At 41.7% G+C, this 18,946-nt stretch overlaps 1 protein-coding gene across 2 annotated transcripts in view; it reads right to left on the bottom strand.

Annotated features, from left to right (window-relative positions):
* PLXNB2 (plexin B2) overlaps window positions 1–18,946 on the bottom strand; it is a 149,595-nt gene that overhangs the window by 23,987 nt on the left and 106,662 nt on the right. For both annotated transcript variants that reach the window (XM_019543463.1, XM_019543465.1), the window contains exons 16-25: window positions 18,630–18,766; window positions 17,795–17,965; window positions 13,714–13,834; window positions 9,240–9,467; window positions 8,592–8,768; window positions 7,849–7,988; window positions 5,810–5,910; window positions 2,072–2,301; window positions 852–1,033; window positions 88–154 (exon numbers count right to left, since the gene is read on the bottom strand). In XM_019543463.1, the coding sequence (XP_019399008.1) occupies window positions 88–154; window positions 852–1,033; window positions 2,072–2,301; window positions 5,810–5,910; window positions 7,849–7,988; window positions 8,592–8,768; window positions 9,240–9,467; window positions 13,714–13,834; window positions 17,795–17,965; window positions 18,630–18,766 (1,554 nt within the window). The remainder of the gene's footprint in view (window positions 1–87; window positions 155–851; window positions 1,034–2,071; window positions 2,302–5,809; window positions 5,911–7,848; window positions 7,989–8,591; window positions 8,769–9,239; window positions 9,468–13,713; window positions 13,835–17,794; window positions 17,966–18,629; window positions 18,767–18,946) is intronic.

Genomic DNA, 18,946 nt, shown 5'->3' with positions numbered 1-18,946 from the left:
AAAAAAATTAGAAAGGGAAGATATAATCAATGCCACGTACTTAATCATTAAAAAAAAAGAATGTCTGCAACAGATTTCAACCCTTACCTTCAGATACTGGTATAAACAAATAGACATCCAGTTAGACAACATCCTCTCTACAACAGTTTCTGACCTAAAAAACAAGTATATTAAAAACGTTTACTGACAAAGCATTGTTTTTTTTAAATGGTGCCTGAAATAAAATATTTGTATTCACTTAGCAGCAGGCATTGTCCAAATACAATGATTTCCCCATAGGTTCTTGAAAGCGTGTGCTCACTTTAGATAAGTGCTTGTTACCATTCATCATTCTTAGATACTTTCAGCTCATTACTTTTATTGAACAGCCCACATCTTTTATTCAAAATAAGAACTGTGCGTCTATGTAGTAAGAAGAGGTGCCAAAAAATCTATACTTTAGGTACTGGAGGAAAAAATTCTCACCATAAATGCAGAGCAAATCCTAGAAGTGTATATAGGAGTAAAGGGGGTGGAAACCTGCACAGGCTGGAGATGCCAAGCAAATTGTTTGATAGCATTACATTGACAATGTGGTGTAAATGCTATATAATTTAGTGTCAATTAGATAAAAAGTATAAAGAGTCTAGTGCTGCATTTATCATCAGTTTTTCAATAAACTGCCATAGTTATTTGTTCTTTCAAAAAGTGATTCCTATTTACTGCCTTTTCCTGATTTACAATCATTGTGATTTCTATGAACAATATTTATCCGGACATGTACATAACACAGAAATAAATACCATGCTACAAATAAAATAATGTTACAAAAAAACAAAGGAGTTCAGAAAACAAGATGGAAGTATTCAAACCTTCTTAGCATCAGCTTTGGATTTTTGGCCACAACATACTGCTCCATCAGCTCTAAGAACAATGTTCTCATGATGTCAGTATAATATTCTAGCTTTCCATGTAAGGCAACAGTCAGCAGAGATGCAAAATACACTTTTGCTCGGGCAGAGAACTCCCTCTGGTTCTCCAGTGTGTGAATAAACTAAGATGGAAAACAGATTTAGCAACAAGTCTGACGTGACAAACTTCAAAAACAGTGTAAGGCTTATCTAAACTCTGTCTACACAGAATAAAATGGCCTTACTCATCTTATCACAACCTGAACAACGAAACTAAAACTTTCAAAACATCAGATAAATTACCCGTGAATAAATACTGCCTACACCTGTTTGAACACACTGTCCTAAGGCTAGTAGGAGTAACCTCACTTATGTTTTTATGTCTTCACTAAAATAGGAAGGTTATGTATAATGAAGCATGTTTTCATTAAAAAAACTCATTTGTTTAAAAAAAATTCCACATCAAATTACAAAAGGTAGTCAGCTAAATATGTACATTTTAAGCTTTTAACACTATTCCCTTTGTCAGTTAGGACACACAACTAGTTGAGCACTGAGGCCACACTTTAAGAAAGGTATCTACAGTTAGGAACCTACAACCATATTTAGGCACCTTGGGCTCCTATACATTTGCAGGGAGCCTGCTCCAACATCCAGTGTGTCAGAGTAGATTTGATTAAATCAAGTCTGCTGAAGTGCAGAAATTAATGCGCTCCAATAGACTCTAGTGCCACAGTGTCCCCACATTGAAAAATGGCAGTGGGGCGCTTTGAACTAAAGCTTGCTCAATGAACTTTAGTTCAAAGTGCCCTGCTACCATGTTTCAGCATGGGGATGCTGATACATGGGATGCTTGAGTGCTTTTAATTAGCACAGCTCGCTAATAAAAGCGCCCCCGCCACCCCCATAGCACATGTAAAAATGTCCCTAATGACCAGCCGCATGTTTAGGAATACTACCAGCTCTTGGGGTACAGCTGTTAATCCAGCAGACTAATTAACAGGCCACTTCTTCAGGTACCTGAATATGGACTTGGGAGTCTAACTGTAAGCACCTCCTTTTTGACAGTTTGGGTCCAGTTTTGCTTACAAATGCTAGTCTCCTCATCCACACACTTCAAACAAAAAGGATTTTTTTAAAGTACCAGGTGCCTTACAAGTGACCTCTCCTTTAATACTCACATTGATGAGGAACGATTTGCTATTAAGCAGATTGGAAAACTGATTCAGAGCTTGCTCCACAGTTTGTCGTCTAGCCTCTGGAATGTCTAGTTTCCCAGTAATCATTACATCTTTCTCCCCATCTTTTGAGGGCAAGAAGAAGACTCTGTCCGTGTATGTTTTATAGTCCAACACAGGAATTCCAGCTTCATTGATGTCATTTGTTTGATCTTCCATCTCAATCATTAGATCTAGAACACACAGTATTTCTAGATTTAGCATATATTTTAGAAAACCTAGCACCTTTTGCTCCCATGAGAACATTCTGTAACAGAAACAGAGACTAAACATTCAAAATCCTTTTCTCTTCCCCATTCACTCCATATTTTTCTTCACCATACTGAGTTGTTGAAGCTGGATCCCTAAAACCCACAGTCTCTTCTCAGCTGATCCTGGTGTGACACTAACACAACACTTTTTTTTTTTTTTTTTTTTGGAGTAAAGACTTGTTTTTGTTGTGTTACCAGAATGCCTAGGCACAGTGGAGCCTCTACAGATTACTGAGACTCCTACATACCAATTATCACCACCACCACAAACACTTCTCTGACCGCAGACTATAGGGTAGGGCTAGGATTCAGGGAGACCTCAACAAATCGGAGACTGGACCAAAAGAAATTTCATGAGGTTCAATAAGGACAAGTGCAGAGTCCTGAACTTAGCACAGAACAATCCCATGCTCTGCTATAGGCGCGGGACTGACTGGCTAAACAGCAGCTCTGGGGTTACAATGGACAAGAAGCTACATATGAGTCAACAGTGTGCCCTTGTTGCCAAGAAGGCTAATGGCATACTGTGCTGCATTGGTAGCAGCTCAGGGGAAGTGATTATTCCCCTCTATTTGGCACCGGTGAGGTGCATTTGGAGTACTATGTTCAGTTTTGGGCTATCCACTGCAGAAAGGAGGTAGACAAATTGGAGAGAGTTTAGCAGAGGTTAATGGAAATAGATAGGCTGGCACATGACTTCTGAGGAGAGGCTGAAAGAACTGGGCTTATTTGGTCTAGAGAAGAGAAGACTGAAATGGGATTTAACTGCAGCCTTCAACTGCCTGAAGCAGGGTTCCAAAGAGGATGGAGGGAGACTGTTCTCAGTGGAGGCAGATGACAGAACAAGGAGCAATGGGCTCAAGTTGCAGCAAGAGAAGTTTAAGTTAGAGACAGTACTAGGAAACACTCTCTCACTGAAAGGGTAGAATTTCCTTCCTTGGAAGTTTTTAAGACCTGGCTAGACAAAGCCTTGGCTAGGATGATCTAATTGGGGATGGTCCTGTTTTGAGCAAGGGTTCAGACTAGATGACCTCCTGAGGTCTCTTCCAACCCTAATTTTCTATGATTCTATAATGTTATTAGTAAATGATCATGACTTTTTTTATGTGATCAGCAGGAATTAAGTGGTGGGATTTATGAAGGGAATGTTTCTTAAATCCCAACCACAGTTATAAAATTATAGTGTAGGGGAAAAAGAAATAATAGCTACATTTTTTTTCCTTTTTGTATACATTTTCTATTGCTGTCATACCATATCACTGTGAAAGTTCCTATTTAAATTTTTTGATGACAGCTGAAGTAGTGAGACACAATGCACATAAAACATAATCTTTTAATTGCGAGGAGGGCAGGAAGAAAGCAGGTTAGACAGTTCACTGAATTTGATGAATACACTTTGTAGGACTCAAAAACTTTAAAGTTCTCAACAGAGAAAGCAATAATGAGGTCACCTTTTGGACTGGTTATTTCAGCTGGATGCTTTCCAGTTGCCCGATACTGCTGATTGACTACGATATCATGTTAATTAATATAATTAATAGCCTATTGTCTCAGCTATTTTTATTGTCCGCATTGTTTATCTTAGTTTTCTGATTCTGTAATGCACAGCCAGCACCCAGGGAGCATCTCTTGGTTTCCAGCTTCATTATGTTAGTTCTTCCTCCCCAGTCTACATTTCCTATTCTATTACTGGAGGTGCAGATTAAGTCAGACTCCTCTTCCTTTTGCTATTAGCCACATTTGATACAAATCTAGACACTATTGTCATTTCACTGCCTCACTCACTGTCAACTAGGCCTACATGAATTTGATGAGCTAGATTCTCTCTCACTGTTGCAATTTGCACCCTCTGAGCCCAGAGAGACAGCTGTGCTGGAGGAGGAGGAGGAGGAGGAGGAGGAGGAGATGCAAGCCCAGAATACAGCACACAACAATAACTGACTGCTCTTGCCTCCCCTCCACACAGTGTACTGGCAGAAACCAGGCAACGTCACATTCCAGAAGCTGGTATGAGAAACTGAAAGCAGGAAAGCAAAGGGATTACACACATCAGCTGGTGAGGTAGACTAATAACATGAAATGACTCTAAACTGGAACCTGGAACAGATCTCCTTCCCCCCGGCCCCACACTTTTCTGAGTGGGGGTTAGAGTTGAGTCCCTTAACCCATATCAGTTCTACAGAGATTTGGTCCTGGGTTGGGTCCAAAATTGGAATAAGCCACATTTATAACTGGCTTGAGCAATATGAGAAGAAGTATTCTGATAAGATTTCATGACAAATTCCAGGACAAGAGCAGCTTTTGTATGATCTCCACTATAACAGAAACCTCCTGTGATTATCTGCCATATTAGTTCCAAACCCTAACCCTGAGTCGGTCTTAAATCTGAATCCCTAAATAGATTCCAAATTCAGATTCAACTACCACTTTTTCAGCTTTTCCCTCTTAAGCGCAAGTTATGAGACAAAGATTTTTGTGGATAATATCTTTTACTGGATCAACTGCATAGTTGGGAGAGATTTATACAAGCTTTCAGACACAACATACTCTGCCTCAGGAATTTCTCAAGTCCCCTGTAGAAGGGTAATTTGTGCCTAAAAGTTTATCTAAATCTCTCCCAACTATGGCATTAGTCCAAAAAATGCTAACACTCACAATAATCCTTGCCTCTTGCATGTTAACAACATCACTCCAACACTACTTAATAACAAATTGTTTTTCTTTAGGAAATAAAGTATTTTCAGCGTGACAGCATGAAGTGCATTTCAGGTATGATTATGACTGTTTAAGCTAACATTTGCAAACTTGGGTACCTATCTTAAGCTCCCAAGTGTCCCAATATTAACAACTGCTGAGCCTCCAGAACTCAGGCTATTTCCCCCTCGGGTGATACCTCTTTATGTATTATAAATAATGAACCAGCTCTTCAAATCAGGGTCCCTTATTTTCCATTATAAATAAATAATTGGTTGGTTTTGTTTGGATTTTCCCAGATTTAAAACTATTTCCACCTCTCCTCTTTTACTCATTGGCCACTAATTAATATGCTTTCTGGCTTTGCTAATACCTTATCAGCAAGCTAAATATAAATTAGTTGCATATTACTGAGTACCTAATTGTTCATTTCCACTGGTGGCTTTGCATTACTATTAATACCTAGTTTCTATTTCCTAGTTACTGATTAATTCCTTGCACTTCCCTCACTTTAAAAATACTGACAGTTTCCTTCAATAACCTTCACTCTACATTTTATTTAATTTATGACTTTTATAAGGAATAGTCAGCAGAATATGTAATGTATGTCAATGTCTAAAATTCAGAATAGTTATATCTGCTTGCAGTTATTCCCAGAAGACAGTTTTAGTGCAGTAGCTTCAGCCATCTTATGATTTCTCTTGAGGGACCACAAGAAATCAAATATCAATCATACCTGTAAATTCTTTTTTGCACCGGTCTCTGACACTTTCTTCCAAGCCTTCAAGCTGTGACTTAATTTTTTCATATTCCCGTTCTGCTTGTTGGCTTTTTCGTCTTTGAGGAATAGAGGCAAGATTTTGAGAAGTTATAGACTGTATAAACAAACCATTTGACAATGCATTGAATGGGAAGCCTAAGGGATGATTGAAGGAATAGTGACCTAATCTTCAGTTGGTGGACATATCAAACTAGAATCATAGTGGACCTTTCTTATTTACTTCAGGTGAGGATCTGGTCCAGTGAATTTTTATTTAATAAATTTAATATATAAGGGTTTGTAATCACATTTTTCGACATAAAAATTTCATGTGTAAGCTGACTGGATAGTTCAAAAAGTGCCCTTCAGTGTATCCCACATTGGCTGCAGAGCCATGATTAAGACCGTACAAGCCCAGGATAGCGACACAGCAAGTTACAGGAGATTCAACAGAATGCACCTCAGTTGCAGATTTGCACTGTTAGAGTGGAAACCACACTGTGCTGAGCACCAACTTAAGGCCTCTAACCCTAACTCCTAACTCTCTGTGAAGATGAGGGCAGGTGAACCTGCTAGAGTATATACAGACACAGCTAACAGTTACATGGGTTTATGTCCTGCAGCTTTTATTTCAAAGGGTGCTGATTCTCCAGTCAGATGCATGGAGAAGGGCACCCTTTGAAGCAAAACCCACAGCCAGCAGCTGAGTGGTTTGTCTTTAGTTTAGCAGCTACAAACTAAGGGTGCCTGTATAAGAGCATGAAGGCTGGTCTGACATGCTGTGATTACAGTGTGTTGGAGCAGATTCTATGAATTGAGTCTGTTGGAGTGCGGCAATTACTGCGCTCTAGCAGGCTCCCACGTCTCATGCATCAGTGTCCCTGAACTTTAAAATGGCTATGGGGTGCTTGAACTTATGCTCGTTGAACGGGCTTTAGTTCATGCATCCCTGCTGCCATTTTGAAGTGTGGGGATGCTGATACACAAGATGCTGTGGCACTTCAATTAGCATCACCCCCGGCCACCCCCAGAGCACATGTAAAAGCATTACCCTCCCTGCCCCCACAGAGCATGTGTGAAACTGCCCCAAGAAGTTTGTGAACCATTCGGATACAAACGATCCAGGTTCCTCTATACCACTGGTTCTCAACCTTTCTTGTACCAGGACCCATTTGTAAACATTCCTGGCCAATTTCGTCCCAGTGCTCCTCACTCCCGCCCCTTTGCCTCTCACCCCCAACCCCCCAGTGCGTGAGGTAGGGGGTGGGTATGTGGGTAAAGGGGGCCCCCAGAGCATCCCTAAGCAGCCCCTTGCAGACTGGAACTCTTCCAGCCTGCAAGGGAAAGCCAAGGTCTCCCACATTTTTCTTCTTTAAAGGAGAATCCATTTTTAAAGTTTGTTCACGACCCCTTCATATATTCTTGCAACCCACTTTTGGGTCACAACCAATGGGTTGAGAAACACTGCTTTATACTACTGTATATTATATAATAAGACCTCAACATAGGTCTAAAGATTTACAGACTTTAAAGTGTTCTTCTACAAAGGGTGAATTTTACTATTAAACATGAGATCTGCATGTGGGTAATACTTGCCTTAGGTTCAGAGTGTCTTTTCAGGCAGATACAACCAGAACTAAGGAATGTTGAGTATTAAGTACGCAGACCAGGCAATACTATCCCTTGGGTGAGGCATGCCCAGCTGCAATTCCAAATGAATGTGTTTGCAACTTATTCTTTAACTGTGCACTTGGAAAGCCAGGGCCAATTTATTTGGGCTTCTAGTAGATTGAGAGGAACCTGGGTGGATGGACAGAACAGAATTTGGTGTAGGCTGAGGGAATTGGAACAAATGTTTTCCAGCTGCAACTAGCACTCTTAAAATGTTATGTGCATTGAAGTGATCAAACCTATTTCTTTTTTCAGATAGGAACAGCCTGCTTTTGTGCACTGCCAGTAGTCACCTTCAGAGCTTTGGGACACCAGTACCATCTGATTATAAAAGAACATCTTACCTGTAACAGTAGATGGAGATGCCAATAATAAGTAGCATGGGAAAAATTACTGCTGGCAAAATCAGGCTCAGTGGTACATCACTTGCACGCATGTCATATTCCACCCTGCCTAGGATCCATTCTCTGAGACCAAATCTCACCTAGATAATTAAACACACACAAACTAGCCTCAAAACCAGTAGGCGATTAATTTATCAGCACCTTCCTCTAATTTTTAACCAATCTTTATAATCTAAAGAATTCCTAGACCAGGCTGAAAAATATGTAGAAAAGAATTTGAAATCTATTTTCTATTTGGGTAAATGTAGAAGTTAATAGAGCTATTTATAAATAGCGATTTACTGTAGGAGATAATGATCCTTATTACACAGAAGAGAAAACACCAGATCACTACCTATTAGAATATATATTATTAGAATACTGCTAGGCTATCATGGGACTAGTTATGGCAGGAAAACATTGCATCTAACTTGAATTGTTCATAGGACTGGCTTCCTTAGTAAAGAAAAGAGGCCATTGCCAGGTGGGCCCTCTGTTTACAAGTAATTCCTTTACTGCAACAGGCAAAAATTTAGATGTGGAGAGAACTGCAAGATGGTTTAACAAGCATGCTAGGATACAAAGAATATATCTGTGGAGGAAGGAACACAGGAAGTGATTTTATCATAGTAACTCAAACACAATATGCCCATCTCTCTAAAGCCACATATTATCAAAGACATCATGTAGAAAAGGTAACATACACTGAACTCTGGAAGGTTATTGACTGTATCCCTTTTCTGCCTTTTCTTTGGTTGAGGTTGAACTTCTGGTGGTTCACAATACAAGTCCTTTTCAGTTAGTGTTTTTATGTTGCAGGGTTCTTCACCCACAAATGCTTGAGCCTCATCTATTGTCATGGCTTTGTTCAGATTACTACCCTAGACAGAAAATATAATGCAAAGGCATAGGTATTTCAGACTCCTGTGTGGAAAACAGTTCACAAGTTATAAGTTCACTGTGAAGAGAAGTTGTAATTCTGATGTTAAGGTGAAAGAGAAGGGCAGGAACAATAAGGTACCTGTCCCCTAACATTTTTCAGCATTGAAAAATAAATCTGTCCATTCCACGGAAACATATTAATGAAACTCAATTTGTAATTCCAATCTCAAGCAGCAGAGGGTAGCATGAGGAAATCTAAAGGATGTTAAAAAATGATAGGAGATTTCTGAGAAATAAGGAAAAAGATGTCTCAGCTGGTGCTCACTATCTGACACTAGAAAATGTGCCAGCCATAGCATCAACCAGCTATCAACAGTAGGCTAATTTTTCAAGGATAAAAGGAAAACATATTATATTTTATGAATTATTATAATGATGAAGCAGATGATTGCTATGCTTGACAGGCTTACCTTTGCGTGAATAAGTTTGTTGACTTGTTTTTTAATGCCATCAGTGAAGTTTTCAAATGTTGGATCCGCAACATATGAAAAAGGAATGTTGTCAATTTTTACAAGCAAATCATAGCCATCCATTTTTATAAGTGTAGTAATGTTATAGTTTTCTGGATCCTCTATGATTGGTAGAGAAGAGAAGACTATTGTGGTTTCATTGATTCTGGTGACAAGATCTCCTTTAAACTATAAAACAAAACACATTTGGGGGTTTGATTAGGCAGCACCTACAAAACAGATCACAGTCTGAATTATGTTTTCTCCATCACAAAGTAAACAACAGAAGAAGTATCACATACTTTTGATGAAAATGAACGGTTGCTCAAGTCTAATCTAATGAGTTACATACAAAATGAAATCTGAGGTTTTAACACTTCTCAAATTAAGGGGGGAAAAAAGCAATATCTGATCTTTGTGGTTTAGAACCAGTTTAGCATGGAGTAAAATTTTTAAACACATAACTGAAAGAGCATATCTCCTTAGCCCTAAGCCAGACTACCTATTGCAACCTTGGTCACTTCACTTAACTTATCTTTGTTATAATTTATTTGTACTGTAAGAGCATCTTCAGGACTGGAAAGATTTCTGAATAAAATGCATAAGCTTCCAAATATCTAGTTACTTTAACTCTTAGCATATTGTATCTCTGACCTCTAATACCCTACTGCTAAGAATAATTATTTTCAGACATTCCATTAAAAAAATACATGCATCTAATAATATAATGTTAGTGTTTAAAAATCATATATAAACACATCCATATATACGCATATCTATCTATACACACACTACATACTACACTTCTTTCCATCTGATGCATCAGGTGTTCACAGACACATTTGAATAATATAGTTATCAAATAGTTTACTTAAGAATTCCTCTTCGTTAGTACATATCATCATAAAGAAAATTGGCACCTATTTTGTTGATTTCCACAAGAAAGCCTGCCAGTCTTTCATGTGGGTGTGGCGAAGCGGGTTTCACTCAGACTAGCTGTCGCTGGCCTCCCACCTGCCTCTGGGCACGCTGCCTGCCTGTCTCACACACCACACCTTGTTGGAAATTAATAAGTTGTTAAATAAGGCAGGAGGCTGCCCATTTTTCTTTGCACCCCAATATTAGGGGGGTGTCCTCAGCTCCATACCACCCCTACATGGTGGCCCAAGCCTCACAGATGGCGTCTCAAGCACTTGGTTGGACCCTTGCCTTCACCCTATTAGCTGTGGTACCCAAACATAAGGACCTTCGGCTTACACGAGCCCTGGCCTCATCTCAGGCCCAGTCGGGACCCTGAGCTCCCTCGCTCATTATGGGCGTCCCTTGCGGTGGACCCCTGACCCTTCGACCCTTAGGTCCTGGCCCCAGCATGGACCAGTTGAGTCCCTCAGTGGGGTTTTCCCCTCCTGTCTGCATTATTGGAGTGGGGTCCCCCCTATCCCAGGCTTAGGTGCTCCAGGGAGTGTGCCTGGCCCTACAGGGTCTCTCCCCTACTGGCTCAGGTGCTTCCCCAGAGCTTACCTGGCCTCTACTCCTTCCTTTGATCTTACAAAGCACACACCACGACTGGTGTTCCAGGGCCTCGTGGGGTCTCTCACTCCCCCCACAGAACAGCAGGTCATTGTCCTCAGCCTTAGATGTTATTTCTACCCACCAGAAGGTGAGGGCTGGGGTTAAGGTGCCACTACTCACCTTTCACCGGCTGGCATTTCAACTGGTCTGGGGCTCCTTTGCCATTGAGAGCCCCACTAGGCCACCCACTCCTGGCAGGGTGCAGTGTTAGGTCATGCCCAGGACCAGGACCCTCCTGACCATCCCCTACAGCTCCTCCCTTACTTCCAGAATGATACCTGAGGCCTTGCAGCCAGGCAATGTTGTTGCCTGGCCTTTTAGCAGCAAAATGTCCTGTTTATATGGGCAGCCCTGGATCCAAAATGGCTGCCCTCATCAGGCACCTGCTGGCTGCTAGCTTCAGACCCTTAAAGTGGCAGGCACCAACAGTGCCCTGCCACAGTGAGATAAGCAAATGAATTCACACCACACCTAGCATATTTTTGGTATGACCATAATATGAATAAATCAAAATAAAGTGATATAAAACTCTAAAATAGCAATGCCCAACCTTTTGGCTTTGCAGGCTGGATGAATAATTCAGGGTCAGTCTGTAGGTTGGATTCCCTGCAGGGCTGTTGCATGGTGTCAGTCCACAGGTGTGGCCCAGTGTCTGACTGGCCCCATGCATCTGTATCTGGCTGTGCACCGATCCATGAGCAGGGTCACATTATTTGCCCACTGGGGTCCCCACATGTTGGGAGTGGAAGACTGGCAATTAATGCTACTACCATTCTCCCGCTGCCAAATTTCTGCCACTATGAGGAGCCCCACTGGACAGATGACATGGTTTCACAGACTGAATTTAGTCTGCGGGCCAGAAGTTCAGCACTACTGACTTAAAAGAAACCAAAAAAGTTGGTATATCAGACACATCATCTACTTTAAAAACCCTATCAGACCTACTATAATTTCTTGCATAGAACATGCCCTGGAATATATACACATTTTATTTTTCAATGGCAGAATGAAGAGAAAAAGATTTTTCCAGTTAAGGCTGCACAGAGCAGGGACAGAGCTTAATCCACAGCTCGCTCACTCTCCATTTCCTGCTTAACTGAAAAGCTGAAACCCTAGTAGCTGCTGAAGAATAATCTATGTGGGTGGATATATGATTTTGAAAAAAGCTAAACAATCTCCAGGGCTGTGAAACAGGAAGGGAGAGACCAGGGGCAAGTAAGGTTAGCTTCAAGACCATCTGAGGGGTGTTGGTTGTGGGAATGTGTGTGGGTGGATGGGTGGTTTGTGAGGATTGTGGTTGGGTGTGAGCTTTGTTGTGGGGGGAGAGTGTGTGTGGGCTTTGTGTGGGGAGGGGGCTGTGTGCATGGGTGTGAGAGTGTCTGGTCTGAAGGCGAGAGCCAGTGGGGGGGGACGGGAAGGCCCACACCCCCCACAACCTCTCTCACCCACAACCACCAACAAACCCCTCCCCCACAAACCCCACAATCACCCAGCCTGCCTAGTCCAATGGCGTGTGGTCTCTGAAAGCCCACCTCCCACCGGCTTTCAGAGAGGCAGCTGCTGGCCAGTAATCATTGTTTTTTCAAGAGGCTCCAGAGGCTGGGCAGAATGCCCTGATGGGCTACATCTGGCCTGCAGGCTGTATTTTGCCTGCCCCTGCACTAGCAGCTAAAAGAACACAGAGGAGAGCAGAGTCCGGTGGGCTCCAGGGAGGAGTGGTTTGTGATCAGGAGACAGACTAGACCCTAAAAAATCTTTCCACTAGGAAGGGACCAGGGCTGAAAAGTCTCTCCTTTCCTGGAGAAAAGCAAAAGGTTTTGTTTTGCTCATTTGTTTGCTCAGAGCAAGGATTATTGTTTGTATTAAGAGGACTGACTGATGGGTTCCCGAGTCATTAAAGCCAGCCTATAGAACATCAGGCACACCAACACGCTTACCAAGTGCTCCAGAGATGTCCCTCATTTTTTAAGATTCATTCTTTAAGTGTTTTGGCCATTTTTGAAACATTTATTTGGTTATGTACTTCTGTATCCTCACTGTTTGAAGCACTTCAAAGAACACCTATGCCCGTAGCCTAAAAAATGTTTGCAATTCTGCTTTCTAAAGTTGTAAAGGAATATGACAGGGATTTGGATTCATTAAAGGTCATTAAATAGTCACAGGTCATTAAATAGATTACACTCAATTTACAGAAAAGGTTGCACAATTTATACAGATTTTCAAAAATTACAAATTTGAATTAGAACACAAAAAAGACTTAAAATGTTTTATAATATCTCTATTTTTGAGAAGTGTTCATCTGAGGATGCCTTAGCTTAATTATAGCAGTAAACTGTGGTCTCCATTAGAAACTGCATGGAACAACAAAATAATTGGTAGTGGGGAAGCATGTCCTTGCCAAGAGAATAGTTTTTAAACTTTACATACGAAAATATACATGCACCACAGGTGGAACATAGGTAAGACAAATGAAACTTTGGTCTTGCAGACTCTCTCAGAATAGGTTTTGATTTTGCGAACACAAGAACTGGGGTGATTGGGATTTGGCTAGTTTTAGCTAAATTTCTAAGAACTCTGTAGGGAGGGAGGGTAAAAGATAAATAATTTGCTTTTGGATTTCCCAAGAAATTTCATTTCACCATTCAGACGTTAGTTCTGCCACACATATTCATGTTGCCTGCCATTTTATTGCTAGAAAGGGGAAAGGGAGGGCTTTGATTTGTTGCATACACAATCTGGCTCTTCATTTGCTGTTACCCATGAGTATAAACCTGAACTTGAAGTTTTCTCTGAATCCCAACCCAAGCCAATTCATTTTTAAGTATCTTATTGACAACACCTTTGAGGAAAAAAGAAAGCTCACCTCTTTGGAGTTCTGACTGTGTGTTTTCTTTCTCTCTTCAGGAAGCTCAGCAGTTACAACCAGGGAAAAACTCTGGATGAGATCAAACCCTGTTCCTGTTACAGTAATATTTCTCCCGCCACTGAAAAACAAATTAAAACAACAGGAACAAATCATCAGTAAAGTTCTATAACAGCACACCATTACTTCTCATCTATGACTTTTTCAAGTATTATTTTGGGCAGCTTTGCCAGTGGGTGTTTCCCCAACAATATAAGAACTTCCAGCAATGCCAGATCAAAACAGAAAATTTTAAACTTGACAGCACCAATCTGAAGCCTAATTTGTTTCTAAACAGTAGTTAAAAATAGTTTGGGAGACTACAGATCCTTTTATTTTTGTAATACATGTTTTCTTTATTCTGATTTTTCAGGTCTTTTTAAATGTGAAAACCTCTTGATCCCTTTTTGAAGTGCACACAACTGTAGAGTTGGCAAGTCATAAGATCCCCTTTGTAACAGCATTACAAAGGAGACACATTAATGTGAGGAAAAGATTAATTCTACGCTGAGTAATCACGATTGAGAGGGAGGGTGATGCACAACAAACATATTACAGCAACATACATTTTGAGGAACAGTGGACATTTGAGAACTCTTTGGGTGAACTCACTACTAACAGGAAACCAAATACAAAATACAGTGAAATGCACCCATAAAAATAACCAAAATGACAGATGTTTCCATTTAAATGTCTTAAACCAGGGGTGCTCAATCTCTGGTCCATAGGCCAAATGAAGCACATGGAGTCTTGGAATCCAGCCCATGGGTCAGGGAATTTGGCAGCAGGGGAGGAGTGGTCATTAATACTGTCATCCGCACTCCCTCCACCAAATTCCCCAAACCCAAGCTGGATCTTGGCCAAGCTCCTCCCACCTCCAACCCCTTTGTTGCTCCACATGACCAGCTGGGTTCTTGCTGCAACTGCTCCAGATGCCAGATTGGGACCACCAGCTGGATCTGACCTGCAGATGGACCAGGCACTGCCCATCTAGCTCAGTGGCCACAAAGGTCAGGAACCACTGTCTTAAATGACAATCAATTAGTTATTAGTTTAACTGTTTTACAGATAGGGTTACTTTGTATTTGTATCTGTTCAACCTCTGAAACAGTGACTAGGATGAGGGGTTGAAAAGCACCTTGTTCAAATTCGCAGATGACACTAAGATGTGGGGAAAAGTGGGCACACTTGAGGAGAGTGACAGGCTGCAATCAGATCTGGACAGGTTACAGGGGTGGGCAGATGAGAACAGGATGGGTTTCAGTACTGACAAGTGCAAGGTATTGCAGCTGGGGAGGAAGAACGAGCAGCATATCTACAGGCTGGGGAACTCCCTTCTCGTCAGCACAGAGGCAGAAAAGGATCCTGGAGTCATTATTGACTCCAAGATGAATATGGGCCACCAATGTGGGGACACGGTCAGAAAGGCTAACCACACCTGGTCATGCATCCATAGATGCATCATGAGCATGTCCAAGGAGGTGATCCTCCCCCTCTATGCAACATCGGTCAGGCCACAGTTGGAGTACTGCATCTAGTTCTGGCCACTTCAGGAGGGATGTGGACAGCATCGAGAGGGTCCAGAGGAGGGCCCTCGCATGATCAGGGGGCAGAAAGGCAAGCCTTACGAGGGGAGGCTATAGGACCTGAACCTGTTCAGCCTCCACAAAAGAAGGCTGAAAGGGGATCTGGTATCCCATGATCACCTCTTGGTGAAACTGGCCAACTGCAACCTTGGGTCCACCACGATCCGCTGGCTGGGAAATTGGCTCCGTGGTTTAACTCAGAGGGTGGTAATTGACTTAAGTCAATCATCATGGTGCCCTGTGATGAGTGGGGTCCCTCAAGGCTCTGTCCTTGGACCCATATTGCTCAACATTTTCATTAATGATGTGGACATTGGAGTCAGGAGTGGACTGGCCAAGTTCGCTGATGCCACCAAACTCTAGGCAAAGCATCCACACCAGAAGACAGGAGGGTGATCCAAGCTGACCTGGACAGGCTCAGCAAATGGGTGGACAAGAACCTGATTTAACACTGAAAAATTCAAGGTTCTCCACAGGAAAACCCTGCAGCATCCTTATAGGCTCGGCAGTGCTACACTGGCTAGCATCATGGAAGAAAGAAACTTGGGGGTCATCATTAACCACAAGATGAACATGAGCCTGCAATGCGATGCTGTGGCTAGTAAAGCAACCAAAACGCTGGCTTGCATACATAGATGCTTCTCAAGCAAATCCCAGGACGTCATTCTCCTCTTGTACTCGGCCTTGGTGAAGCTGCAGCTGGAGTACTGCATCCAGTTTTGGGCTCCACAGTTCAAAAAGGATGTGGAGAAGCTTGAGAGAATCCAGAGAAGAGCCACACGCATGATCAGAGGTCAGGAAAACAGACCTTATGAAGAAAGGCTGAGAGCCATGGGGCTCTTTAGTTGGAAAAGCGCAGGCTCAGGGGTGATCTGATGGCCACCTCTAAGTTTATCAGAGGTGACCACCAGTATCTGCGGGAACATTTGTTCACCAGAGTGCCCCAAGGGATGATGAGGTTGAACGGTTATAAACTACTGCAAGAGCATTTCAGGCTGGACATAAGGAAGAATTTCTTTACTGTCAACCCCCATGTTCTGGAATAGCCTGCCATCGGAGGTGGTTCAAGCACCTACATTGAATATCTTCAAGAGAAATTTGGATGCTTATCTTGCTGGGATCCTATGACTCCAGATGACTTCCTGCCCCTCAGGCAGGGGGCTGGACAAGATGATCTTCCGAGGTCCCTTCCAGCCCTAACGTCTATGAAATCTATGGTGGTCATCTATAAACTTGCCAAGGGGGACCAGCAGGCAATGGGAGTCCCTGTTCCCTCGAGCACTACCGGGAGTAACGAGGAATAATGGCCATAGGTTGATGGAAAGTAGATTTAGGCTAGATATCAGGAGGCACTACTTTATAGTCAGGGTGGCTAGGATCTGGAACCAACTTCCAAGGGAAGTGGTGCTCGCTCCTACCCTGGGGGTTTTCAAAAGAAGACTAGATAACCACCTAGCCGGGGTCATTTGACCCCAGCATTCTTTCCTGCCCATGGCAGGGGGTCAGGATGATCTGCTCAGGTCCCTTCTAATCCTACCAACTATGAAACTACGAGGAACCTGGGAACAATTTCCCTGAAGAAATGATAATAGCTTTTACTTTCCAGTTCCTATCAAAATCTTGATCTCAGGCAGTTTCGGGAAGATAGTGGAAGCATCTAAGTTAGTCCTTATCTCTCTTAATATGAAAAATGCCAACATGCCTGCCCCCAGATGGTGAGATGAAGCTATTCAGGAACTCAGACTAGTCAGAATAAAGGTCACAGTCTTTGCCCCCAGAACAAGTCCCAATACTGCTCTCAGTTTCAGGGGACATTTATCCAGGTGAACTCTCACACTGCTACAAATGTCATAAAGGAATAACTGGATTATTTTAGGTTGAAAACAATTGGTATGTTTCTTTATAGAAAGAACTGAAAGACAAAAACAGCCACCATTCTGATTATAAAATTGGGTGGGAACAAGGAGAAAACTTTCTTAAAATTCTTACTGAAATCCATTTTTTTTAAACCAACTACATTTTGCCTTCCTTGAACCAAGAAAGATGGCAAGTCATGATTTATTTTCTTTTGGATTTCCACCAGGCTGGCTCTTATTAAATGATAAGCAAGACCTGGTTTGGAAATGGATGGCCAAAGAGACCTTTCTGGCAATTCTGCATTTTCTGCCGAGTTTATGCAAAGCTTGGGCAGTCTAACATTCCCTTCAATACCTCTCCATTTCTTCCTTTTGGAAAGCTATAATTGAAAGTAACTCATCACTTTTTCTGAGTTCAAGATTTAATTTTAAAACAGAATTTAAATTTTGAAGATAAACAGAATACCTTAAAATGTCAGTAACTTTAGAAGAAAATGTGCACACTCTCTGCCCATAGTACAGTAGCTTTCTTTGAAAAAACAGCATGAGTTTTAACTTGATAAGGAATGAACATACTTAAAACAAAAACATTCCTGTTACCTGCTGAAGCTGTTTATTGGAAGAAATTGTTTTATTGTAGGATTTTTGCTATATGTAAACTTCTGATTTTTTATTTCCTTCCCTGTGAGTCCATGCCACACTACAACACTAACGTCTTCATCCTTGTCATGAGGTCCTGTAATGCAGACTATTTGGTCTCCAAATACAATGCTGAAAGTGAGAAAGAAAAGACAAGGACAAAATGTTTCAAGTTACTGTTAACACCACCATCATGAACAAATGCTTACTATGGTAGTACTAGGGATCAAACAAAAAAGGGGCCCCATTGTGCTAGGTACTACAGAAACACTGAAGTTATAAACAAGCACTGCCTTACAGAACACAGCATCAAAACAAGAAGGAAATTGGGTAAAGGAGCATAACTGACAGGCAGAGAAACAATGTGATAGGCAACAACCCTCAAGTTAGCTCCATTTTTTTTCAAGGGAAAATGTAGTTCAGAGAGGATTGGCTAATGGAAAATAAAAGGAAGAGATGGGGAAAGGGGAATAGAGTAAGAGAGAAGATGAGTGCAGTGTCAAGTTGAGGTGCAGAGATTTTGAAGAAAAGGAAGGGAGAAAGATTGGAGTAAACAGCCAGTTAAAACATAGGAGGAAAAAGTCCAATCAAAACTGTAGAAAGTTCTCTGAATAGCTGCAGGTCATCATTCTGCTTGTGCATCCTAACTCTCTCTCAGCTTAGGGCTCTCTTGTTTGCTTAGATGAGCAGGGATTTTATCTTACAATAAGTCTGCTCAATGCCTAGTACACTGGGCACTAATTCCGGTTGATACTGCTGGAAAATAGGTCTATATTATTAAGAGCTGTATACATACACTGTGCAGGGTTCATTATCAAGTAAAACTCTAACATCTTCCTTGGAACCAGTGTTCAGGTTTATACCAATGATTGTAAGGCTGGTCCCACCAGCTTGGGGGCCTTTCGTTGGACTTATTCCAGTAGGATTAGGTTCCTGTAAGGGAGAAATTGTTAGAAATAGAATATTGTTAGAAATGGAGTATTGTTAGAAATGCACAGCTTGCATCTTGCACCCGATAAGAAAGAAACACTGCCAAGGACTTTTTTCCTTTCCCAGCCTTGCCACAGGTTTTCTTATGCTAAATCGCAGACTCTCCCCCAGCTTCTCCCTAGC

The sequence above is a fragment of the Crocodylus porosus genome, unplaced genomic scaffold, assembly GCF_001723895.1.
Source record: "Crocodylus porosus isolate Cpor-Errol unplaced genomic scaffold, CroPor_comp1, whole genome shotgun sequence".
Lineage (NCBI taxonomy): Eukaryota > Metazoa > Chordata > Crocodylia > Crocodylidae > Crocodylus > Crocodylus porosus.
This window is presented reverse-complemented; position numbering and strand designations above follow the sequence as displayed.